Source organism: Mobula hypostoma, chromosome 2 (genome assembly GCF_963921235.1).
Source record: "Mobula hypostoma chromosome 2, sMobHyp1.1, whole genome shotgun sequence".
NCBI classification, from domain to species: domain Eukaryota; kingdom Metazoa; phylum Chordata; class Chondrichthyes; order Myliobatiformes; family Myliobatidae; genus Mobula; species Mobula hypostoma.
In genome coordinates this window covers 247,163,002-247,188,402 of record NC_086098.1, presented here as the reverse complement: position 1 = coordinate 247,188,402, position 25,401 = coordinate 247,163,002, and the positions used below count along the sequence as shown (strand labels likewise).

At 51.3% G+C, this 25,401-nt stretch overlaps 1 protein-coding gene across 2 annotated transcripts; it reads right to left on the bottom strand.

The window, feature by feature from the left end:
* Positions 1-251: 251 nt before the first annotated feature.
* On the bottom strand, positions 252-24,356 carry LOC134343071 (AN1-type zinc finger protein 6-like). Of its 2 annotated transcripts, none has more exons than XM_063041928.1 (6): positions 23,898-24,356; positions 11,415-11,577; positions 7,274-7,400; positions 4,130-4,191; positions 2,529-2,645; positions 252-1,161 (listed from the first exon to the last, which is right to left on the bottom strand). In XM_063041928.1, exons 2-6 carry the CDS (start codon positions 11,563-11,565, stop codon positions 1,013-1,015), a joined length of 606 nt encoding a protein of 201 aa, XP_062897998.1. In that variant the 5' UTR covers positions 11,566-11,577; positions 23,898-24,356; the 3' UTR covers positions 252-1,012. The 2 variants fall into 2 exon arrangements, with proteins under 2 accessions (XP_062897998.1, XP_062898000.1); XM_063041930.1 differs by lacking the exon at positions 23,898-24,356 and adding an exon at positions 20,350-20,899.
* Positions 24,357-25,401: the final 1,045 nt, after the last annotated feature.

Sequence of the window (25,401 nt, the reverse complement as noted above, 5' to 3'; positions counted from 1 at the left end):
AGGCTTTCCTCATTGTTGCGAAGATGTGTATAATTTATGTGGAATTATGCTTCCCTTGTGAACGTTGCCCATCTCGTGCTGCTGAAAGGGAGCTTTCCCTTGCACCTGTGCGGACGTGGACTTGAGCAGGTGACAGCAGTACCTGACCTCTGGTCCCTACCCCCCTCCCCCAGCTCTGTTACTCAGAAGAACCCCACCCCCCAACATCGCCCCAAAACAGAACACCTCTCAGACCAAAAATAAATCAACTGCAGCTTTATTTTCTTTGAATATTGCTGTGCCAAAGTCTTTCAGTGAAGGAGCAACGAAGTGATGCCCGACCCCAGCAGTAGCACGGTTCAAACAAAACACGAGATGTGTGATTCGGTTATATATAGATATATATATATTTCTTTAAAAAAACTATTCTGGGTGACTACAATTCTGGGCTGGGTCAAAGTGGGGGGGGGGGAGGTCAAGTTCCATCTCTTGGGATTTTGTGTCACCCCTCTCCCTCCCTTCTTGACCAGGATGGAGGCCAGGGTCTGTTGGGATTGAACATGTGCTGGCAGTCAGAGAGCTGCCCAACTGGCCAAATCCACTGGTAGAAGGGAGGGGTATATTGGATGTGGGGTATAGAGGGGGGAAGGCAGAGAGGGGGAGAGGGGGGAGAGGATTTAAGAGAGGAGAGAGAGAGAGAGACGGACGAGGGGAGTGATCAACTAGAGGGGAGAGGGACACAGAGACCTCTCCACTACCCCACACCCCGATCCCACCCCCACGTGGGAAGGGGACAGAACAGTCCTGGCCCCTTCCACTAATGCAAAAGCAACTCTGATTCCAACCCGTCCTGACTGAATGCACAGGAAGTTGGGTTCGCGCCCCTCCCAACGCTCCCACCCCTGAGGAATAGAAAGATTCTGTCCGTTAAGCTACGGGGAAAAGAAAACTCTGAATCAAACGAAAAGGAAAGACCAGGAAGCATCAACGGTTCGGTCAGACATGCAGACTCAGGATTTATTCCGAGGCCTCGTTAAATTTTTTGCAACTTCTCCCCGACCACCATGGGATTTTCCTTCCGGATCTTCTCGGCTGCATCCGCTTTGTAGTCGAAGTGACAGTCATGCATGTCGGAATATCTGTGCACCGAGCAGTACAGGTTTCCGCACCGGCACTCGAAGCCTGCAATCCCAGGCAGGGTGGCAAAATCAGACTGGGTGACCCATCCATTACTCGTCCCATCCCCTCGACCCCTCCCATTCTTACTCCAATCGAGGGCCAGCCAAGTCATTTCCTCATCCCGACCCAGCCGAACCTCTCACCCCAATACAACTCCTTCCAGACCCCTTCTGTGTCCTAAAACCTCCAGCCCTTTCTGCTCTTGTCCTATACCCCCCCACACACGTCCCAAAACCACTCTCCATCACAAATCCCACTCCTCTCCTCCTCCCAAATCTTCCCCCACCCCACCCCCATCTTAACAAGGACCAGTCAAGTCACCATAAACAAACCCCTCATTCCGCAACCACTCCCCACTCCCCACCTCACCTGCCTCATCCAAAGACAACCCCTCCAAAATACTTGCAATCCCTTCCCAACCCCCAGGACAAGCAAATTTACTCCTACTCCTCCTAACCCAAGCCAAACTCACCTCTCCCTTCTCCCTCCAACTCCCCTTACCCTTCTCCAGCTCCCTCCCTTTCCATTCTAACTCTACCCAAATCCAGGGCAGGCAAGTTCACTTCCACCTCCTACCCTAACAACACCCTTCCCCAAACCCAAGCCAACCCATCCCATCCAAACCTGAAGCTCCTCAAAATATGTCTGCCCTTCCCAACCCCACTCAGGCCGAGTAACTCCCACCCCTCCTGCCTCAACCCCATCCTTCCCAACCTGTCCCTTCCAACTCCTTATCGCTCTCCAAGTCCCTCCTTTTCCATTCCAACCCCTTCCTAATCCAGTTCAAGCAAAGCCACGCCCACCTCTCCTGCCACTGACCCTCCCCAAAACCCTCTGTATCACCCACTCCCATTGTTTGAACCGACCTAACCCCTCCCCGCCACATCCCAACCCCCTTCCCCAACCCATCCCATGTCAACAAATTCCAGTCTGTTCCATCCCCTTCCTGCCCAGTCCAGGTCAACCCTTCCCCATTCACCCCTCCAGAGGGAATGGAGTTGAGACGGCATCAGGAGAGTTCGGACAGCTCAGCGTGAGCCAGGATGGTTCCTTTGAAAGCTGCTCCCTCCTCCCATGGTTGGGGGGGGGGCAAATGGCCATCACGAACCACAAAGGCCCCCTTCCACTGTCGCAACTGAGAAATACATTGGCTCTACCTTCACAATCTCTGGGTTTGAATCCCAGAACTCCCTCCTGTCAGCCCCCCACCCCCGAAGGGCACCATGGCAGCCCTTTCCTGACTGGGACTACAGTGGTTCAAGATATGCAGCTCCCTCACGGGGGAAGGGGGGGTCATAAGTGCTGCAATGCCCCCTCTGGTCAATCAGCCCTCCCTCAATCCCACCCCACCATTCCCCCTCCCAGCTCACCCGTCAATCCCACTTTCTTCTTGCAAAGGAAGCAACGATTCCGTTTCTTGTTCTTCTCTGGTGACTTTTCTGGATCTTCCTGGGATCCATGCGGATCGTCCGCTGCCAACGACGACGCTAGAATGGGAGGCGGGAGAACTGGCTCAGTGGGGGGAGAGGGGATGCGGATGCCGACAAGGAGGTTGGGAAACTAATCCCGGGTGGGTCTATTGGGAACGGGACCCAGCAAAGGGCCAATGAGAGGTGAGGATTTGGCTCCAGTGGCGGGGAGAGGACAAGCACTGGCTCCAGTGGGGGGGGGGGAGAGAAGCACTGACCCCAGTGGGGGGGGGGACAAGCACTGGCTCCAGTGGGGGGGGGGGGACAAGCACTGGCTCCAGTGGGGGGGGGAGAAGCACTGACCCCAGTGGGGTGGGGTGGGGAACCAATGGGAAGTACAACAGTACAGGACACTCCTCATTGCGACAGGCGTACCACGACCGCTGTTCTCAGCCGCAGATCCTGCCGACGGCCTGCAGGACAGCAGCGGCTGAGCGGAGGCGCAGAGATCACATGAACAAAGGTTAGAATCCCACCTCCTCCTCTTGACGGGCACACACAGTACTGTGGATGTGACATGCTGGGAAACGAGTCACCCTCGCCTCCACTCGCAACCCCCCTGCTGACCCCAGCCCTCACTGAGAGATCAAGGACCCATCTTCATTCCGACGGAGAGCCCTGATTTTCAAACACTGATCGCCAGCCTTGGCTCCTTCAGGTTGTCACAGCCAGTGGAGGTGGTGGGGGTGAGCTGCCCGGCAGAACCATTTCTACTGACAGGAGAAGGGGAAAAGGTGGGTTTACTGGGGCCTTAAAACCAGTTGCTTCAGCAGATGGGGCTCATCTGGCAGGGCTGGCAACTCATCTAGGAGAAGGAAAACTCTGACCTCAAACTGCTGCTGCCTTGTGCCTGTACCCACTCCTGAAGAAGGCTTTAGGAGGGAAAAATCCGGAGCTGGAGTCCCTAAGGCAGTCCTACGTTGAGTTTAACACTGACCGGCAACTCCTGCGACGCCGCTGGTGCCAACCTGGACCAGTCTTTGCTGTTCCTTTGGGGTCACCAGCTGTGTGGCCAGGGAGAACCTGCTGATTTGGGCAATAGATTGCTCTCCACATCGAGCTGCTCTGGCTTGTAGACAGCTGGGACACAACATCCGCGGTCAGCCCTGGCCGACGGAAGGCCTCAGGGTTCCCAGATCGTTCAAGATTCACCTCACGCCAAGCCATTCACTGACCTGTCCCAAGACTCAACCATTCAGTAAAGGTCTTGCTCAGCTATATTGACCTCCACTCAACATTAACCAATCAGCATAGCCCTTGCTCACCAGTCTTAACCACCGCCCTCCCCTCACCCCCCCAACTCAAGGCCAGAAAATCAACAAAGGTCTTGTTCAGTTATCTTGATCCCCACTAAACATCAACCAATTAGCCATCTTGCTCACCCGTCTTGACCCTCCCACTCAAGGTCAACGAATCAGAAAGCCTCAAATGTCCAATGATCCGCCAGTCAAGGCACTCAAACCTCCCCTGGCCCAGACCGTTCCCTCATCCGCCATGCTTACCTTCCAACTTCTGTTCCATTGTCGTCTCTTTTGCTTCCGAAGTGTCCATCGGCACTGTTGGGCTGAGGGGTAGAAGCAGTAAAATAAGGGGTTACCTGGGGGAAAGCGGTGGGAATTCTGTCATTGGGGAGAAAGTCCCAGGCACAACCCTGGCAGCCCATAGATGCGAGGACCCCAAGGGCTGCTCCAAGGTACAGCTGCCAATCTGTTTGGTTGCCATGGATACAATGAGTGGAGATGAATCTGAGTAAGCTTGAGCTGTTGTACTTTGGGAGGTCAAATGTAAAGGGATAGTACACAGAGATGAAGGTAGAGCAGTGGATGCAATGTACATGGATTTCAGTAAGGCATTTGATAAGATTTCCCACGCAGGGCTCATTCAGAAAGTAATGAGGCATGGGATCCAAGGAGACCTTGCTCTGTGGTTCCAGAATTGGCTTGCTCACAGAAGGCAAAGGGTGGCTGTGGATTGTTCATATTCTGCATGGAGGTCGGTGACCAATGGTGTTCCGCAGGGATCTGCTCTGGGACCCCTCCTCTTTGTGATTTTTATAAATGACCTGGATGAGGAAGTGGAAGGGTGGGTTAGTAAGTTTGCTGGTGACACAAAGGTTGGGGGTGTCAAAGGAAGGCAGTCAGAGCTTACAGCGGGACATCGATAGGATGCACAATTGGGCTGAGAAGTAGCAGATGACGTTCAACCCAGGTTAAGTGTGAGGTGGTTCATTTTGGTAGGTCAAATGTGAAGACAGAATATAACATGAGTGGTCAGACTCATGGCAGTGTGGAGGATCAGCGAGATCATAGGACACTCAAAGCTGCTGCGCAGGTTGACAGTGTTGTTAAGAAGGTGTACGGTGTGTTGGCATTCATCAGCCGTGGGATTGAGTTCAAGAGCCATGAGGTAATGTTACAGCTATACAAGGCCTTGATCAGACCCCACTTGGAGTACTGTGCTCAGTTCTATTCGCCTCACTACAGGGAGGATGTGGAAACCATAAAAAGGGTGCAGAGGAGATTTACAAGGACGTTGCCTGGATTGGGGAACATGCCTTATGAGAATAGGTTGAGTGAACTCGGGCTTTTCTCCTTGGAGCGGCGGAGGATGAGAGGTGACCTGATAGAGATGATGAGAGGCATTGATTGTGTGGATAATCAGTGGCTTTTTCCCAGGGCTGAAATGACTAACATGACAGAGCATAGCTTTAAGGTGCTTGGAAGCAGGTACAAGGGGCATGTCGGAGGCAGGTTTTTCACACAGAGAGTGGTGGATGTGTGGAATGCACTGCCAGGACAGTGGTAGACGCGGATACAATAGGGTCTTTTAGGAGACTCTTAGATAGGTACAAGGAGCTTAGAAAAATAGAGGGCTATGTGGTAGGGAAATTCTCAACATGGTCGGCACAACATTGTGGGCTGAAGGGCCCGTAATGTGCTATGATTCTATGATTTAATGGTGGGACCCCTCACAGCATTGACGTTCAGAGGAAACTTGGAGTCCAAGTCTACAGCTCCCTTTAAAGCGGCTACACAGGTCGACAGGGTGGTAAAGAAGCGGACACACGTGCCTTTACTAGTCGGGGCACTGAGCTCACTGAGAATCTGCAGCTTTATGCTCAGGCCACATCTGGAGTGTCGCATCCAGTTCTGGTCTCCCCATTATAGGAAGATGTGGAGGCTTTGGAGAGGGTACAGTAAAGGTTAACCGGGATTAGAGGGCAAGAGCTATAGGGAGAAGCTGGACAAACTTGGGTTGTTTTCTCCGCAGTGCCAGAGGTTTAGTGTAGACCTGTTAAGAGATTATGAGAGGCATAGACAGCTGAGGTCTAAATATCTAATGCTAGAGGGCAAGCATTTAAGGCGAGAGGGGGAAAGTTCAAAGGAGATTTTGGGGGGGGTTTCTACAGAGAGTGGTGGGTGTCTGGAATGCGCTGGGGTTGGTGGTGGAGGCAGATACGATAGAGACATTTTAGAGGATCTTAGGCAGACACAAGGATGTGCAGGGAATAAAAGGCATGAACCAAGTGCAGGCAGAAGGGATTTAGGTGTCATTATCTTAATTAGTTCAGGACAGACATGGTGGGCTGAGGGCCTGTTCCCATGATGCAGCAGGTTCTGATGTTTACCCCTGCCCAATCACAGTGGCAGGTTCTGTTCTGGATTAGAGTCAGGAGATATGGGATATTGGGAGTAATTTTGCACCCCTGTATTGAAGGAAGGATGTGATGGCATTAAAGGGAATCCAGAGGAGGTTCACACAGATAATCCTGGGAATAAAAGGGATAATGTATTAGGAGTGTTTGATATTCCTGGGCCTGAACTCGATGGAGTTCTAGGGGATAAAGGGGGGACCTCATTGAAACTTATTGTTCTGTTTTGTTCTGTGGGCTTTCTGGTAAAAAATTGTGCATAAGTTATGCTTTTCCTGTGAATGTTGTGTATCTGACACAAGTACACGTATGCACAGAGGAGGGATGAGATCAGATGTAGGAACGGGAGGCTGATGGTCCCGGGAGACCCAGGAAAAATGAGATGGGGTGGGAAGTGCAGGGAGAACAAGGGGAAGTTGTGAGTCTTGTGGAATAAGAAGGATGTACTCTCCCTCATAAGCTTGCCAATGTTCCCTGAAATAGGCGGCAGGGCAGCGTAGTGGTCAGTGTCACACTTCTACAGCCCAGCAACCCGGGTCAGTTCCTGCCGCTCTCCGGGAAGAGTTTCTACATTTTCCCCAAGATTACGTGGGGTTTCCGGCCCTCCAGTTTCCTCGCATAGTCCAAAGTCGTACGGGTTGGTATGGTAATTGGTCACGTGGGAGTAACTGGGCCAGAAAAGCCGTTTACCGTCCTGTATTTCTGAATAAATAACACACCAGTCAGTCCCTGGATAATGACTTCCACCACTGCTTATGTATGGGTGAAGAAGATAAGACATAGGTGTGGAATCAGGCCATTGGCCCTATTGAGTCTGTGCCAGCATTTCATCATGGCTGACTTATTATCCCTTTCAACCCCATTCTCCTGCCTTCTCCCCATAACATTTGACACCCTTGGCAACATAATACTGAAGGTCTGTTTCTGCTCCATTATTATTGATTTCATTGAAATCCCAATTGCCTTCCCCCCCAGCAAGCATCTTGACACCCACCTGGTGCTGTCCGAGGCAGCTGCCATGGCTGGGGCCGTGGAAGACACCACCGTAGACGTGGAGCCCTGCTGGGAGGATTCGGTGCTCTGCACCAGCGCAGGATCTGACGATGGGTTACTGGCTGTGCCTGCAAGTTACAGGATGCAGAAGGTTAAAAGCAGCTCATCTCCTCCCCTCCCCCACATTTGTACCAAGGCAGAGGGGATCTCTTTGCCCGCTGTTGTGTTTCCAATGTCAACTGTCACACCGCAGTGAAGCCCTTCAACCATCGGGCGGGGCTGCAGAGCAGGCTGCCCCATGTCCCGATGGATCCACCGAACGGGGGTAAAAATACACAGGAGGTGGGGAAGAGATGGGTGGAGTGGGGAGTGGGAAAGATTGGAAAGTCCCCTCGACGCTGTGGCGGTGCGGAGTGGGAAAGATGGCAAGGTCTCCTCAATGCCTTGACACAGGTTCGATAGATCAGTGATCTCTTCCATCACAAAACTCATTGTCACTTCATTCCATCCCACTCAAACTCCAACAAGATCCATCCTGAATGCAAGGTGCCTCCCACCTCCGCATACCCATTAAATATCAAAACGGGGGTCCACCATCGTACAATCGCAGGCTCAACTCTTCCCTCCTCCCAATCCCCAACTTCAGTAACCTACTGCCCCCGCTGATTGAGGACCACTTTTCCTCACCCTTAGAGACTCTTAAACTCCACTGATCTTTGAGGAAGAGGGTTCCAAAGACTTGAGTAGTGATTTGCACCATCTCCTTTTTAAAGGGGCCACCCTTTCGCTTCTAAGCAGCGACCACCACCCCCATCAGTTCTAGATTCTCCCAGCTCTCAGCTTCTTAAGCTCCAAGGAAAAACCTTTCCAACCTCTCTCCAGTTCAGTATCACAAATTCCGGCAAAACACTTGTAAGTCTTTTCTGTACTGTTTTCACTTTATAACATCTTGCCAATATCAAGGTGACCAAACTGAAACGAATACCTAATATCTGTTCTCAGCAGTGTCTAGTACAGCGGCAACTTGGGTTCCCAAATGCTCCCAAGTGCGCTGACTGATTAATGGCAGTGTGCCAAACAGCATCTTCACCATCCTGTCTACCTGTGACTCTACCATGGGGCAGCACTGTGGCGTAGTGGTTAGCACAATGCTTTACAGTACCGGCGACCGGGGTTCGATTCCCGCTGCAGCCTGTACGTTCTCCCTGTGACCGCGTGGCTTCCTCCGGGGGTTCTGCTTTCCTCCCACAGTCTCAGGGCATACCGACTGGTAGGTTAGTTGGTCATTGTAAATTGTCCCGTGATTAGGCTCGGGTTAAATCACGGGTGACAAGGGCTGGAAGGGCCTATTATATGCTGTATCTCAATCAATAAATAAATGCACCTGTAAGCCAGACCCTCTGTTTTACAACACTCCCCAGAGCCCTGCCGTTCACTGTGAAACTCCTACTGGGACCCGAGTTCCCAACATGCAACACCTCACACTGATCTGAATTAAACTCCACTTGCCGTACCTCAGCCCACTTACCCAGCTGATCTAGGTCCCTCTGTAACTCCTGATGACCATCTCCTCTGTCCACAACAACACCGGTTATAGTGTCATCTGCAAACTCGCTAACCACACCTTGTACATTCTCATTGAATCATCGATAAATAGCAATAGGCCCAGAACAGGGCTAAGGGGAACATCAACAGTGATGGGTCTCCAGTCTACAGAACAACCTTTCACCATTTCCCTCTGCTCTCTAGAGCCAAAACAACTGCACATCCAATTCGAATCCCAAATCCCATGTGATCCAAGCTTCCAGAGCAGCCTACCAGTGGTTTGAGTCCATTATTAAGGATGAGATGTTTGGGTTACTTGAGACACACAATAAAGTAGGTTGTAGTCTGCATGGTTTCCTTAGGGGAATATCTTGCCTGACATAGCTGTTGGAACTCTTTGAGGAAACAGCAGGCAGGGTAGACAAAGGAGAGTCAGTGAATGTTTACTAGGATCTTAAGAAAGCTTCTGACGAGGTGCCACACATGAGGCTGCTGGTAAGATAAGACCCCATGGTATTACAGGAAAGATGCTAGCATGGTAGAGCATTGGCTGACGGGCAGGAGGCAAAGAATGAGGATAAAGGGAGCCTTTTCTAACAGGTCAAAGGGTCTCGGCCCGGCCTGAAATGTCGACTGTACCTCTTCCTGTAGATGCTGCCTGGCCTGTTGTGTTCACCAGCAATTTTTATGTGTCTTGCCTGAAATTCCAGCATCTGCAGATTTCCTCGTGTTGGAGCCTTTTCTAGTTGGCTGCCAGTGACTAGTGGTGTTGGGACGGCTTCTTTTCACGCTATATGTCAAATGACTTGGATGGAATTTTTGGCTTTGTGGCCAAGTTTGCAAATGATACAAAGATAGGTGAAGAGACAAGTGGTGTTGACGAATCGGGGAGTCTGCATAAGGACTTGCAAATAAGTGGCAGATGGAATATAGTGTTGGGAAGTGTACAGACAAGCACAGGTAGAAGGAATAAAGGTCTAGACTATTTTCTAAATGGAGAGAAGATTCAAAAGATCAGAGATGCAAAGGGACTTGGGAATCCCTAAAGATTAATTTGCAGGTTGAGTCAATGGTAAGGAAGGCAAATACAATGTTAGCATTTATTTTGAGAGGACTAGAATATGAAAGCAAGGATGTAACACTGAGGCTCTACAAGGCATTGGTCAGACCACATGAAATATTGTGAGCAGTTCTGAGCCCCTTAGCCAAGAAAGAATGAATTGGTATTGGAGAGGGTCCAGAGGAGGTTTACAAGAAAGATTCTGAGAATAAAAGGGTTGACATATGAGGAGCATTTGATGGCTCTGGGTCTGTACTCATTGGAGTTTAGAAGAATGAAGGGGAATCTCATTGAGACTTACTGAATATTGAAAGGCACTGATAAGAGTGGACGTGGAGAGGATGTTTCCTAAAGTGGGGGAGTCTCAGATCAAAGGGCACAGCCTCAGAATAGAAGGACGTCCCTTTAAAACAGAAATGAGATGGGATTTATTTAGCCAGAGGGTGGTGAATACGTAGAATGCATTGCAACAAATGGCTGTGGAGGCAACATCATTGAGTGTATTTAAAACAGAAGTTGGCAGGTCCTTGATTGATACAAGAGAATGCATGAGAATGGGGCAGAGAAGGAAACGGTGGAGCTGAATGGTCTAATTCTGCTCTTATGTTTTATGATCTTATGTGGAACCCTGTCAAAGTCCATATACTGTAGATCACGTCTAGTGTCTCACCTTCATCAACTCCCTTAGTCACATCAACCAAAACCTGTACAATTCTCCCTCAAATTCTTCTGGGTTTTAATACGGTCACCTCTCGATCTTCCAAATTCCAATTAATTCTATCCCAAACAACAGGAATTCTGCAGATACCGGAAATTCAAGCAACACACATCAAAGTTGCTGGTGAACGCAGCAGGCCAGGCAGCATCTCTAGGAAGAGGTACAGTCGACGTTTCAGGCCGAGACCCTTCGTCAGGACTATCTATCCCAGACTGCTTAACCTCTGTATTGTATCATCAGCAATCCTTCAAATCCTTGTCCCAAATCCCCACTAAACCCCAGCGAATACAAACCCACCCATTCAAGAGATCGGGCCAGTGAAGTTTCTCTGAACTGCCGCTGACACACTAAGTGAGCTGACTGACACTGTGTACAGAAGACTAACCATTCATCTTATCTACATTTTACAAACCCTTCAGCCTCCTCTGCTCCAGACAAAACAGTCCCCAGCCTGTCCAGCCTCTCCTTATAACCCAAGCCGTCCAGTCCCAGTGTTATCTTCGTGACTCATTACTGCCCCCTCTCCATCTTCATGAAATCCTTCCTATAGCTGGGCAAGTGTACACTCCCAGTGTAGTCTCACTGATGTAAAGCTGTAACATGACCTCCCGACTCCTGTACTCAGTGCTGTCATCCGGTGAAGGACAGTTTCGAATTCACGCTTCACCGGCGTGGTCTACCTGTGTCTCTACCTTCAAGCATTCATGTACCTGTACCTGTACCCTGCTGGGTCTCTCTCTTCCACAGCAGAAACCATGGCCTTGCCATTTATGAACGAGGAGATGGAGGGAGGGGAGGGAGGGAAGGGAGATGCCGTACCCGATGGACTGATTCTCTCACTGTTGTTCTGTTTCTGTAGAAATTCCTTGTAGCAGACGGAGCACATTCCATTTGTGCGGGGGTTTCCGTAGAAACCACAGCCTGTCGGACATAACATAGGCACTTGCGTCTGGTTAGTCTCCTGAGCCATTGCTCACTGTTCCTGGAGACAGAAGGAGAGAGAGAGAGAGAGAGGGAGAGAGCAGGAATGAGACATCAGGTCCAGACAGTATCCCAGGTCTCTGTGTGATCTCACATCAGCCCCTCGAGCCACTAGTCCTGTCTCCACTCACGGGACGTTCTCAATCCATCGCCGAGACTGGAGTCCTGAAGCACAATGGGAAAGACAGACCTCATCCCCCCGGAGCACAGCAAGATCCAAAGTACTCAGCACTGGACACCTGCCTCGGATCTTGCCCGGCTGGCAGGGCTTGGCTTATGTCCATCTCACGTACCAAGATGTAGCGAAAGGCTTCTGTCATCAGTCAGATCGTTCTGTACACAAGTACACCCAGCTGGTACAAAAGGAAAACAGAGTGCGGAATAGAGTGTTACAGTTACAGGGAGAGTGCAGTATAGGCAGACAAATAAAGTGCAGGGGCCAGAAGGTAGACTGACAAATCAAAACTTAATCTGTTAACACACGAGAGGTCTGTACGAGTCTGTTAACACACAAGAGTCTGTTAACACACGAGAGGTCTGTACGAGAGTCTGTTAACACACGAGAGGTCTGTACGAGTCTGTTAACACACGAGAGGTCTGTACGAGAGTCTGTTAACACACGAGAGGTCTGTACGAGAGTCTGTTAACACACGAGAGGTCTGTACGAGTCTGTTAACACACGAGAGGTCTGTACGAGAGTCTGTTAACACACGAGAGGTCTGTACGAGAGTCTGTTAACACACGAGAGGTCTGTACGAGAGTCTGTAGCACACGAGAGGTCAGTACGAGAGTCTGTAGCACACGAGAGGTCAGTACGAGAGTCTGTTAACACGCGAGAGGTCTGTACGAGAGTCTGTTAACACGCGAGAGGTCTGTACGAGTCTGTTAACACACGAGAGGTCTACGAGAGTCTGTTAACACACGAGAGGTCTGTACGAGAGTCTGTTAACACACGAGAGGTCTGTACGAGAGTCTGTAGCACACGAGAGGTCAGTACGAGAGTCTGTTAACACGCGAGAGGTCTGTACGAGAGTCTGTTAACACACGAGAGGTCTGTACGAGAGTCTGTTAACACACGAGAGGTCTGTACGAGAGTCTGTTAACACACGAGAGGTCTGTACGAGAGTCTGTTAACATACGAGAGGTCTGTACGAGAGTCTGTTAACACACGAGAGGTCTGTACGAGAGTCTGTTAACACGCGAGAGGTCTGTACGAGTCTGTTAACACACAAGAGTCTGTTAACACACGAGAGGTCTGTACGAGAGTCTGTTAACACACGAGAGGTCTGTACGAGTCTGTTAACACACGAGAGGTCTGTACGAGTCTGTTAACACACGAGAGGTCTGTACGAGAGTCTGTTAACACGCGAGAGGTCTGTAAGAGTCTGTTAACACACAAGAGTCTGTTAACACACGAGAGGTCTGTACGAGAGTCTGTTAACACACGAGAGGTCTGTACGAGTCTGTTAACACACGAGAGGTCTGTACGGGAGTCTGTTAACACACGAGAGGTCTGTACGAGTCTGTAGCACACGAGAGGTCAGTACGAGTCTGTTAACACACGAGAGGTCTGTACGAGAGTCTGTTAACACACGAGAGGTCTGTACGAGTCTGTTAACACACGAGAGGTCTACGAGAGTCTGTTAACACACGAGAGGTCTGTACGAGAGTCTGTTAACACACGAGAGGTCAGTACGAGAGTCTGTAGCACACGAGAGGTCAGTACGAGAGTCTGTTAACACGCGAGAGGTCTGTACGAGAGTCTGTTAACACACGAGAGGTCTGTACGAGTCTGTTAACACACGAGAGGTCTGTACGAGTCTGTTAACACACGAGAGGTCTGTACGAGAGTCTGTTAACACACGAGAGGTCTGTACGAGAGTCTGTTAACACACGAGAGGTCTGTACGAGAGTCTGTTAACATATGAGAGGTCTGTACGAGAGTCTGTTAACACACAAGAGGTCTGTACGAGTCCGTTAACACACAAGAGGTCTGTACGAGAGTCTGTTAACACACGAGAGGTCTGTACGAGTCTGTTAACACACAAGAGTCTGTTAACACACGAGAGGTCTGTACGAGAGTCTGTTAACAAACGAGAGGTCTGTACGAGAGTCTGTTAACACACGAGAGGTCTGTACGAGAGTCTGTTAACACACGAGAGGTCTGTACGAGAGTCTGTTAACACACGAGAGGTCTGTACTAGTCTGTTAACACACGAGAGGTCTGTACGAGAGTCTGTTAACACACGAGAGGTCTGTACGAGTCTGTTAACACACGAGAGGTCTGTACGAGAGTCTGTTAACACACGAGAGGTCTGTACGAGAGTCTGTTAACACACGAGAGGTCTGTACGAGAGTCTGTTAACACACGAGAGGTCTGTACGAGAGTCTGTTAACATATGAGAGGTCTGTACGAGAGTCTGTTAACACACAAGAGGTCTGTACGAAAGTCTGTTAACATATCAGAGGTCTGTACGAGTCTGTTAAGTCACGAGAGTCCCTTAACATTTGAGAGATCTGTACAAGGGTCTGTTAACAGTGGGATATAGAAGCTGCCCTCAAACTTCTACATCTTCTACCTGATGAGAGGGGACGGAGAGGAGAGAAAGCATCCGGGGCGGGTGTGGTCTTTGATCCGGTCAGATTCTTCCCCCAGTGGGAAGTGTAGACAGAGTGAATGGAGAGGAGGCTGGTTTGTGTGATGGACTGGGCTACTCCCTGTAGTTATTTTTTGCAGCCCTGGGCTGGGACCGAGATGGTCATCATCCATAGACGGTGGAACAAGAGAGCTCAGCGTCTCTCCTGAACCAGCGCCTGAAAGTGGTCCATGCAAATCTAATCACCAGCCGCATCGAAGCCCAACATTTTAAACGAGACTCTTGGGATTATGGCCTCACTGGTGCACCAGTGTTTATTGCCTACCCGAAGAGGGCCGAGGTGAGCTATCCTCGAACTACCACAGTTCATGTGGGGAAGGTGTTCCTGTGGTGCTGTCAGGGGCTTCCAGGATTTAGACCCCACCATGGCAAAGCTACAGTCTATGTATTTCCCAGACGGGATGGCAGACTATGAGGGGGTGGGAACAATCTATCCAGTGTTTTTGTCCACCAAACCTAGTCCTTCGTATAATAAAAAGTAAATGTTGCTCCTGAAGGTTGTCACACCCGGAGCAGGGAGGGAGGGGAGGAATGGGGATAAACTCCCACTACCTATTAAGTGTTTTTCCTGAAGGTTGTCACACCCGGAGCAGGGAGGGAGGGGAGGAATGGGGATAAACTCCCACTACCTAGTAAATGTTTTTTCTGAAGGTTGTCACACCTGGGGCAGGGGTGGGGGGCAGCAATGGGGATAAACTCCCACTATCTATTAATGTTCCCAATGGCGTCCACCTCAAGTAGCCTCTGACAACCAAGTCCAGCCCCGGCCTTCACATGTGGCTTAGCTACTAAGCCCGGCAGAACCATTTCTACCGACAGGAGAAGAAGCAACGACAGATTAGTGGCGACTTAAAACCAGCTGCTTCAGACAGATGTGGCTTGTCAGCCATGACAGCTCATTCTAGGTGAAGGACATCTCTGATCTCAAACCTCGGCTGCCTTGCGGCTAAACCCTTGCACGGGGAAGGCTTCAGGAGTAAACCCCTGAGGGAGAAATCCGGAGCTGGATTCTCTAAGGCAGTCCTACATTGAGCTCAATGCCGAGTGGCAACTCCTGGTACTAAACTATATTGGTCTCTGCCGTTCCCTTGGATTCTTCAGCTGCGTGGAGAGTGGGGCGGGGGGCTTGCTATGTGGGCAACAGCTTGCTCTCCGTGTCGTACTGCCCTGTATCACAAAGGCAGCTGAGACACAGCCTCCATGGTCAACCTGAGCAACAGAGGGCCTCAAAAAAGTAAATGTCCTTCGGTGAGGAACTCTGGAATTGGTTTGTTATTGTCACGTACTGGGATACAGGGAAAAGCTTGTCTTGCATACTGTTCATACAGATCAGATCACTACACAGTGCATGGAGGTAGAACAAGGTAAACAATAACAGAATGCAGAATAAAGTATAACAGCTACAGAGAAAGTGCAGCGCAGGCTGACAACAAGGTGAAAATCGTAACGAGGTAGATTGTGAGGTCAAAAGTCCGGCTTATCGTACCAGGGGAACATGCAATACTCCTGTAAACAGCAGGGTAGAAGCCTACACGTAACTCCATTGTTGGCAGTAGAGGGCATGTGTTTAAGGTGAGGGGACAAAGTTCAAAGGAGATCTGCAGGGCAAGTTTTTTTATTAATACACACAGAATGTCAAGTCCTTCCCACCACTGAGCACATCTACACAGAGCATTGTTGCAGGAAAGCAGAACCCCACCATCCAAGACATGCTCTGTTCTCACTGCTGCCATCAGGAAGGAGGTACAGGAGTCTCAGGACCCACACCACCAGGTTCAGGAACAGTTATTACCCCTCAACCATCAGGCTCTTGAACCAGAGGTGATCACTTCACTCGACCCACAACCCAAGGACTCTTTACTATGTTATTTTTTTTCTCTCTCTCGTATTTTCAGTCTGTTGTTCTTTGCACATTGTTTGTCTGTCCTGTCTTTCATGGATCCTATTGTGTTTCTCGTGTTTACAGTGTATGCCCGCAAGAAAAAAATCTCAAGGTTGTATATGGTAAAATGTATGCACTTTGATAATAAACTTACTTTGAACTTTGATTGTGTCGCCAGAAGGGATGAGTTTAGTTAGTTCAACACGACGTCACGGGATGAGGGCCCTGTCCAAGGGTTGCATGGATGAACTACAACAATTGTTCATCCCAGTTTGGCAAAAGAATAAATCAAGGAAGGTAGTGCACCCGTGGCTGACGAGAGAAATTAGGGATAGTATCAATTCCAAAGAAGAAGCATACAAATTAGCCAGAGAAAGTGGCTCACCTGAGGACTGGGAGAAATTCAGAGTTCAGCAGAGGAGGACAAAGGGCTTAATTAGGAAGGGAAAAAAAGATTATGAGAGAAAATTGGCAGGGAACATAAAAACGGACTGTAAAAGCTTTTATAGATATGTAAAAAGGAAAAGACTGGTAAAGACAAATGTAGGTCCCCTGCAGACAGAAATAGGTGAATTGATTATGGGGAGCAAGGACATGGCAGACCAATTGAATAATTACTTTGGTTCTGTCTTCACTAAGGAGGACATAAATAATCTTCCAGAAATAGTAAGGGACAGGGGGTCCAGTGAGATGGAGGAACTGAGCGAAATACAGGTTAGTAGGGAAGTGGTGTTAGGTAAATTGAAGGGATTGAAGGCAGATAAATCCCCAGGGCCAGATGGTCTGCATCCCAGAGTGCTTAAGGAAGTAGCCCAAGAAATAGTGGATGCATTAGTGATAATTTTTCAAAACTCGTTAGATTCTGGACTAGTTCCTGAGGATTGGAGGGTGGCTAATGTAACCCCACTTTTTAAAAAAGGAGGGAGAGAGAAACCGGGGAATTATAGACTGGTTAGCCTAACGTTGGTGGTGGGGAAACTGCTGGAGTCAGTTATCAAGGATGTGATAACAGCACATTTGGAAAGCGGTGAAATGATCGGACAAAGTCAGCATGGATTTGTGAAAGGAAAATCATGTCTGATGAATCTCATAGAATTTTTTGAGGATGTAACTAGTAGAGTGGATAGGGGAGAACCAGTGGATGTGGTATATTTGGATTTTCAAAAGGCTTTTGACAAGATCCCACACAGGAGATTAGTGTGCAAACTTAAAGCACACGGTATTGGGGGTAAGGTATTGGTGTGGGTGGAGAATTGGTTAGCAGACAGGAAGCAAAGAGTAGAAATAAACGGGACCTTTTCAGAATGGCAGGCGGTGACTAGTGGGGTACCGCAAGGCTCAGTGCTGGGACCCCAGTTGTTTACAATATATATTAATGACTTGGATGAGGGAATTAAATGCAGCATCTCCAAGTTTGCGGATGACACGAAGCTGGGTGGCAGTGTTAGCAGTGAGGAGGATGCTAAGAGGATGCAGGGTGACTTGGATAGGTTGGGTGAGTGGGCAAATTCATGGCAGATGCAATTTAATGTGGATAAATGTGAAGTTATCCACTTTGGTGGCAAAAATAGGAAAACAGATTATTATCTGAATGGTGGCCGATTAGGAAAAGGGGAGGTGCAACGAGACCTGGGTGTCATTATACACCAGTCATTGAAAGTGGGCATGCAAGTACAGCAGGCGGTGAAAAAGGCGAATGGTATGCTGGCATTTATAGCGAGAGGATTCGAGTACAGGAGCAGGGAGGTACTACTGCAGTTGTACAAGGCCTTGGTGAGACCACACCTGGAGTATTGTGTGCAGTTTTGGTCCCCTAATCTGAGGAAAGACATCCTTGCCATAGAGGGAGTACAAAGAAGGTTCACCAGATTGATTCCTGGGATGGCAGGACTTTCATATGAAGAAAGACTGGATGAACTGGGCTTGTACTCGTTGGAATTTAGAAGTTAGAGGGGGGATCTGATTGAAACGTATAAGATCCTAAAGGGATTGGACAGGCTAGATGCAGGAAGATTGTTCCCGATGTTGGGGAAGTCCAGAACGAGGGGTCACAGTTTGAGGATAGAGGGGAAGCCTTTTAGGACCGAGATTAGGAAAAACTTCTTCACACAGAGAGTGGTGAATCTGTGGAATTCTCTGCCACAGGAAACAGTTGAGGCCAGTTCACTGGCTATATTTAAGAGGGAGTTAGATATGGCCCTTGTGGCTACGGGGATCAGGGGGTATGGAGGGAAGGCTGGTACAGGGTTCTGAGTTGGATGATCAGCCATGATCATAATAAATGGCGGTGCAGGCTCGAAGGGCCGAATGGCCTACTCCTGCACCTATTTTCTATGTGTCTATGTTTCTATACCGTACTGTTCTGTGTCCGTGAGGCAAATTTAAAAGTAAATGTCTGTGCTGTTTTGTAGGTGGTGCCCACTGCAGCCACAGTGTAATGGCAGTGTGGGGGGGGGGTCAATTTTGCAGCTTACTTCGACATCGTCATACAGCGCAGAAACAGGCCCTTCAGCCCATTGAGTTCATGATAACAGCAAGCACACATTTATACTGATCTGTTTCATTCCCAGGTCCCGGCCAGATTCCACCCGTCACCCACGTGCCGGGGGGTGGGGATTAACCCAGCGATCCCACACCCACATACCGAGGGTGGGGGGATTAACCCAGCGATCCCACACACTCACAGTGAGAGTGCACACACACACAGGGACACTGTATGGTGTGATAGTGCAGAGGAGGGGAAGAGGAGGTAATTTTCCTCAGAAACGAAACCCTCACTGTCTAGAGGCACCTGCTTTGTGGAAATCCTTCTCCAGGTCCGGAATAATTTTAAACACTTCAGTCATGACCCTGTTAACTTCCTGCCCCTCTGCAGGGTAAACGGCAACATCGCATCCCAGGCACCAACTTCCAGGTGAATCTCCTTCACAGTGTAATCACAACCCAACTCCAGTGTGGAGACCAAAACCACAACCAGGAGCCCCTGCAGAGCGTGGTGGGACACAGACTGTTCCATCGGGCACACAGCTTCCCACACCAAAGGCAGGAGGCTGCTCCAAACAGCCACAACATTATCCAACGCCCCTGCCACAGGTCAAAGCACTCCACTTGGGCAGCCTGTGATTGGTGCATTCAGGCAACCAATCACCTACAGCCCTCATCACAGGCAGGACACGATTGGAGGAAGGAAAGATTCCCGAGCACCCATCCCTGCTGGGCCCAAGGAATGGTTCCAGTGGGAAGCGTTTCCGGGGAGAGGGTGGACTTGGCCCCAGGCTGATCTCTCCGAATGGTCAGAGCCAATGGTAGGATTCACCCTTTCCCTCCATGGCAATCCCTCTGCCTTCATAACATCACTCCGGAGAGGAAGAGTGTGGGATGGGTGGGGGGGGGGATGTAAAGCTGTCAGGAATCACAGTGGGATGTAGCAGGAAAGGGATCCCAGTAGTGAGGTGTTTCTGGGGGCAAATCCCACCCCGTTGAGAAGAGGCCTAATCAGGCAGGAATCCAAGAACATTCAGGATCCTGGTGGGGAATGGGGGACGTTTTATTCGGGCATACAGAGCAGAACCGGGTGCTCTGCCCAGTGATCCCCCAATTTAACCCAGGCCTAACCACAGAGCACCTTACAATCAACCCACCAACTTGGGACTGTGGGAGGAAACTGGAGCACCCGGAGGAAACCCACGCGGTCACGGGGAGAGCATGCAAACTCCTTACAGGCAGAGCTGGAATCGAACTCTGAACTCCGAGTGGTAACAGCATCTCACTAAGCACTGTGGCACCAGAGGAAATGCTGGGAGGGTGGGGAAACTGATCAGGGGTTATGGCGGGTTTGTCAAGCAGTTTCCTAGAGTTTAATTAGGCGGGGGGGGGGGAAGGACTTAAGATATTAATCTCAAGGTAGTATATGGTGACATATCATTACTTTGAAAAATAAGAAAAATACTTTTTTAAAAATTAGAAAAAAAACACATTTAGAAAAATATCTGATGATTCAGCTGGGATGTGGAGGGGTTAACAAGAGATAGGGTAAGGGTAGGGCAAATCACTCAGCCTCCCAGAGCTGGAATCCCCCAGTCCCAGGATGGGATCCCTCCTGTTGCCCCATCCCTTTCCTCGTACCTCCACACACCGTGGTCAGGGTGTGCGGGGAGGACGGGACCCACCACACCCCTTCAGAGTCATGCAGGCGCCAAGGAGGGGCCCTTCAGCCTGAAGGTGTCGTACTAACCCTTCTGACGGTGATCCAGGATTCCTCTCGTGCAGCCACCGAACCAGACGACAGGGGCAAGGCCACTCAGCCCCTCTGGCCCAGCCTGGACCTCAAACCCGTAGTCACTGGCAACTCTTTCACTCGCACAGGCTGCTACGATGCAGGCTTCTCCCTCCAACTCTTCAGAGCAGGGGATGACAGCAAAGCGGGGAGGGGTGGGGCAGCGCGGACTGGCATGGCAGGCTGAACTGTTATTGGTTGATCTTGATGGGGAAGGCTACAGGCTGGTCACCATGCTGCAGGTGGGCACTAGGACCCAGGGGAGTGGGTGAAGGCGCTCTCACTGGGGCGAATGCAATGGCATCACAGGGAGCTTGCGAGACGTGGATTCATTGGCCTTTGGGGCTGGGGGTGGGGGCAGTACTGTGAGGGGCTGTGGGAAAGCAGGTGGTCTCACAACTCCACCCCTGATGACAAGCAGTGATCAACCACTGACTTCACAAAACAAGGCAGGAGCTAGTCACAATCCCAGGGTGAGTAAGGGGAAAGAAGGACATCACTCTCCCTTGCTATCTCAGTCTGGCCTGCTGCCTCTCCATCACCCTCACCCTCCCTCACTCACTCCTTCCCTCTGGCCCTCCCCCTCCCACGGGCCTGCCCAATCTCCCACCCACTCTCTACTCTCCTCTCTGTCCCCCCACTCACCCTCCCCTCACTCCCTCCATACTCCCCACTCTCCCCTCCCCATTCCCCTCACACTCCCTCCACACCCTCTGTTCCCCTCTACCCTCTGTACCACCCACTCTCCCTCCATTCCCTCCCTCTGTTCCTCTCCACTCCTCCACTTGCTTCATGCTCGTGAAGACCTGTCATGGAGGGAGGGTGGAAGGGACAATGGGAGAGGGGCAGCGAGAGATGGAATGGAAGGGTCGGGATGGGTGAACAGAGGGCTGCGGTTAGAGGGAAGGGCAGGACAGAGGGGGTAGAGAGGAGGAGGGAAATGGGGTGGAACGTGGAGGGTGGAACAAGAGGCTGCTGGGAATGGTGGGAGAGGATGAAGGGGGGACGAGACTGGACTGGTGGGAGGGGGGTGAGATGGGAACAGGGGGGATGAAACTGGAACAGAGCTTGGGAATGAGCTGGGACAAGAGGGGAATGGAGGGATGGAATGAGGGGGAGAGGGTAATGCTGGAAGGCAATGTGGCAGAGAGGGTATGGAAGGAGGGAGGGAGCGGGCGCGAGAGAGTAATGGAGGAAGGGAACAGAGGGAGGGGATGGGAGGGCAATGGAGCAAGGGGGATAGGGAGATGGAGGGAGGGAGCAGGGGAACAGAGGTAGGGAGCAGGGACAAGGTTGTGATGGAGGGAGGGAGTGGGGGACAGGGGAAAGGAGCGGGCGCGAGGGTGTGACGGAGAGAGGGAGTGGGCGAGGGGGATGGACAGAGGCAGGGAGCAGGGAAGGTGGGAGGGAGCGGGGGGTGACGGAGGGAGGGGGTTCAGGGGTGACAGAGGGAGGGAGCGGGCGACAGAGGGAGGGAGCGGCGGGTGATGGAGGGAGGGAGCAGGGGAGGGGGGACGGAGGGAGGGGGCTGGGGGGTGACGGAGGGAGGGAGCAGGCGAGGGGGGACGGAGGGAGGGGGCTGGGGGGTGATGGAGGGAGGGAGCAGGCAAGGGGTGACGGAGGGAGGTGGTTGGGGGGTGACGGAGGGAGGGGGCTGGGGGGTGACGGAGGGAGGGGGCTGGGGGGTGACGGAGGGAGGGAGCAGGCAAGGGGTGACAGAGGGAGGTGGTTGGGGGGTGACGGAGGGAGGGGGCTGGGGGGTGACGGAGGGAGGGGGTTGGGGGGTGACGGAGGGAGGGGGTTGGGGGGTGACGGAGGGAGGTGGTTTGGGGGTGACGGAGGGAGGTGGCTGGGGGGTGACGGAGGGAGGGGGTTGGGGGGTGACGGAGGGAGGTGGTTTGGGGGGGACGGAGGGAGGGGGCTGGGGGGTGACGGAGGGAGGGAGCAGGCAAGGGGTGACGGAGGGAGGTGGTTGGGGGGTGACGGAGGGAGGGGGCTGGGGGGTGACGGAGGGAGGGAGCAGGCAAGGGGTGACAGAGGGAGGTGGTTGGGGGGTGACGGAGGGAGGGGGCTGGGGGGTGACGGAGGGAGGGGGCTGGGGGGTGACGGAGGGAGGGGGTTGGGGGGTGACGGAGGGAGGGGGTTGGGGGGTGACGGAGGGAGGTGGTTTGGGGGTGACGGAGGGAGGTGGCTGGGGGGTGACGGAGGGAGGGGGTTGGGGGGTGACGGAGGGAGGTGGATTGGGGGTGACGGAGGGAGGTGGCTGGGGGGTGACGGAGGGAGGGGGTTGGGGGGTGACGGAGGGAGGTGGCTGGGGGGTGACGGAGGGAGGGGGTTGGGGGGTGACGGAGGGAGGGGGCTGGGGGGTGACGGAGGGAGGGGGCTGGGGGGTGACGGAGGGAGGGGGCTGGGGGGTGACGGAGGGAGGGGGCTGGGGGGTGACGGAGGGAGGGGGCTGGGGGGTGACGGAGGGAGGGAGCTGGGGGGTGACGGAGGGAGGGAGCGAGAGGAGATGGAGGGAGCGGGCGAGGGGGGACGGAGGACGGAGTGAGGGAGCGGGGAATGAGGAATATTAGAGTTGGTCATTGGAGAACAAAGGTCGGCTGAGACTGTCAGGGTCTCCGCTGATTGATCGCCACGGAACCGAGCGCCCCAGTCCGAGCACAATGACCCCCCCCGGTTCCGGTCAGGGTTCTCTTCCGGTTGAGTGGGGCGGAAGTGAAAGCCGAGGCAGCCACTGACATCCAAGTGCGGCCTTAAAATAGGATCTGGGCTGGGTGTCAGTGAGCGGCCCAGGCGCAGCCAGGGGCTCGTCCGAGCCACCGACCCGGCCCCTCACCTACACCACCCCGACCCCCCTCCTCCACTTCCGTGCGCCGACTGGCGACATAACATCTCGAGTCAGCACATCTCCAGAGCAGGAAAACACACTCGGCTTTACAAAGAGTGGAGGGTCGGGGGGTCGGGGCTGCTACACACAAAATGGATCTCCAAACCTTCTCATCTCAGTTTACAAGGCAGGGACCTGATGCGCACTTTGAATCCGTAAATAAAACCAGCTTCTCTGTATGGTTAAACGAAAGTCCTCGCCTCGTCCTAGACAGAAAATTTCGCCGAGTTCACAACAAAAAAAAACTTTACATCATTTATTTAAAATACTCTATTGAAAAAGAGAATTTATCTCCGAGTAGCCAGTGTTGGTGACGGCGAGAAGACCTTGATGTATATAAGAAAAACTATTTAAATTTGTTTCATAATCAATGTTATTTAGAAACATGGTTGGGATATGTTTGTTGGCAACAAAGTGACATGTTTTGTATCAGCAGCGAAATGAGTGCCGTGTCTCCAATCCACGGTATTTCCTGGCAATTCCTACCCGGTTTAAAGCTCCAGCATCCCACATTCGGTGCGGGCCGCTCGCTGGCTTAAACCACCAATTGTGTGTGTGTGAGGGAGAGTCTTGGGTGGGTGGGGAGTGTGAAGGTACCCGTTAAATAGCAAATTACCTTATCTTCTTCTTTGAGTTCGGCTCGGAATAGATCCTGGTATGCACAAAGGTCTTCTTCAACAACACAAGACAGGGAAAAAAATCGGGGGAGGGGGTGGCAGAGAAGAGGAATTAAAGAGGGAAGAATGGGGGAGAATTAAAATGACAATGATGAAGGGGGGAAGACAGAGAGAAAGTGGGGCCAATGCAGGAAAGGAGGGGTGGGGAGGAAGCTGGTAGTTCCACAAACCGACGCCTGTTCTGGGTCCCTTACACCTCCGTCTCTGCACTTACTGTCTCCTGAAACCGACTGAAGCCTCCCTGTTTTTTTGGGGCTTTGAAAAAAAATTGAACTGACGTGATAAGAGTTGGAAGGGCAGCGCCACCGCTAGACGCAGCCGGCCACTGCAGTGAAGGGGAGGTTGGAGAGGGTGCCGCGCCGTGCTTATGGTGACCCGCCACTGGGTAGAGTCCCGGAGGCGGTGGGGAGGTCGCCTCCCAGCCTACACCCTCACCCCAGCTCCACAGATCCGCTGAGTTCCCTCCAGCAGCTTTTGTTTTTCCCTGGACTGGATCTGCCGGAGTTTAGGGGGTGGGGTTGAAGAAGGAATCTAGGATTCAAGGTGTGCCCAGTCAGAGTCAAAGTAGATAAATTATCAAAGTATGTTTCTGCCCCGAGATTCATTTTTCTCGCAGGCATTTACAGTAGAACAAAGAAATACAATGGAATCAATGAAAAACTACGCACAGACTGACAAACAACCAATGTGCAAAAGAAGCTTCAGGAAGGGTGAGACGAAGGAGCACATACCAATCCTCATAGAGGGATCAGAAGTGGAGAGAGTGAGCAGCTTCAAGTTCCTCGGTGTCAAGATCTCTGAGGATCTAACCGGATCCCAACATATTGATGTAGTTATGAAGAAGGCAAGAGCGGCTATTCTTTATTAGGAGTTTGAAGAGATTTGGCATGTCAACAAATACACTCAGAAACTTCTATAGATGTACCGTGGAGAGCATTCTGACAGGCTGCATCACTGTCTGGTATGGAGGGGCTACTGCACAGGACCGAAAGAAGCTGCAGAAGGTTGTAAATCTAGTCAGTTCCATCTTGGGCACTAGCCTACAAAGTACCCAGGACATCTTTAGGGAGCAGTGTCTCAGAAAGTCAGCACCCAGGGTATGCCCTTTTCTCACTGTTACCATCAGGCAGGAGATACAGAAGCCTGAAGGCACACACTCAGCAATTCAGGAACAGCTTCTTCCCCTCTGCCATCAGATTCCTAAACGGGCATTGAATCTTTGAACACTACCTCACTTTTTAAAAATATACAGTATTTCTGTTTTTGCACATTTAAAAAAATCTATTCAATATACGTAATTGATTTACTTGTTTATTTATTATTATGTTTTATTTTATTTATTATTTTTCCTCTCTCTAGATTATGTATTGCATTGAGCTGCTGCTGCTAAGTTAACAAATTTCACGTCACATGCTGGTGATAATAAACCTGATTCTGAAAAAT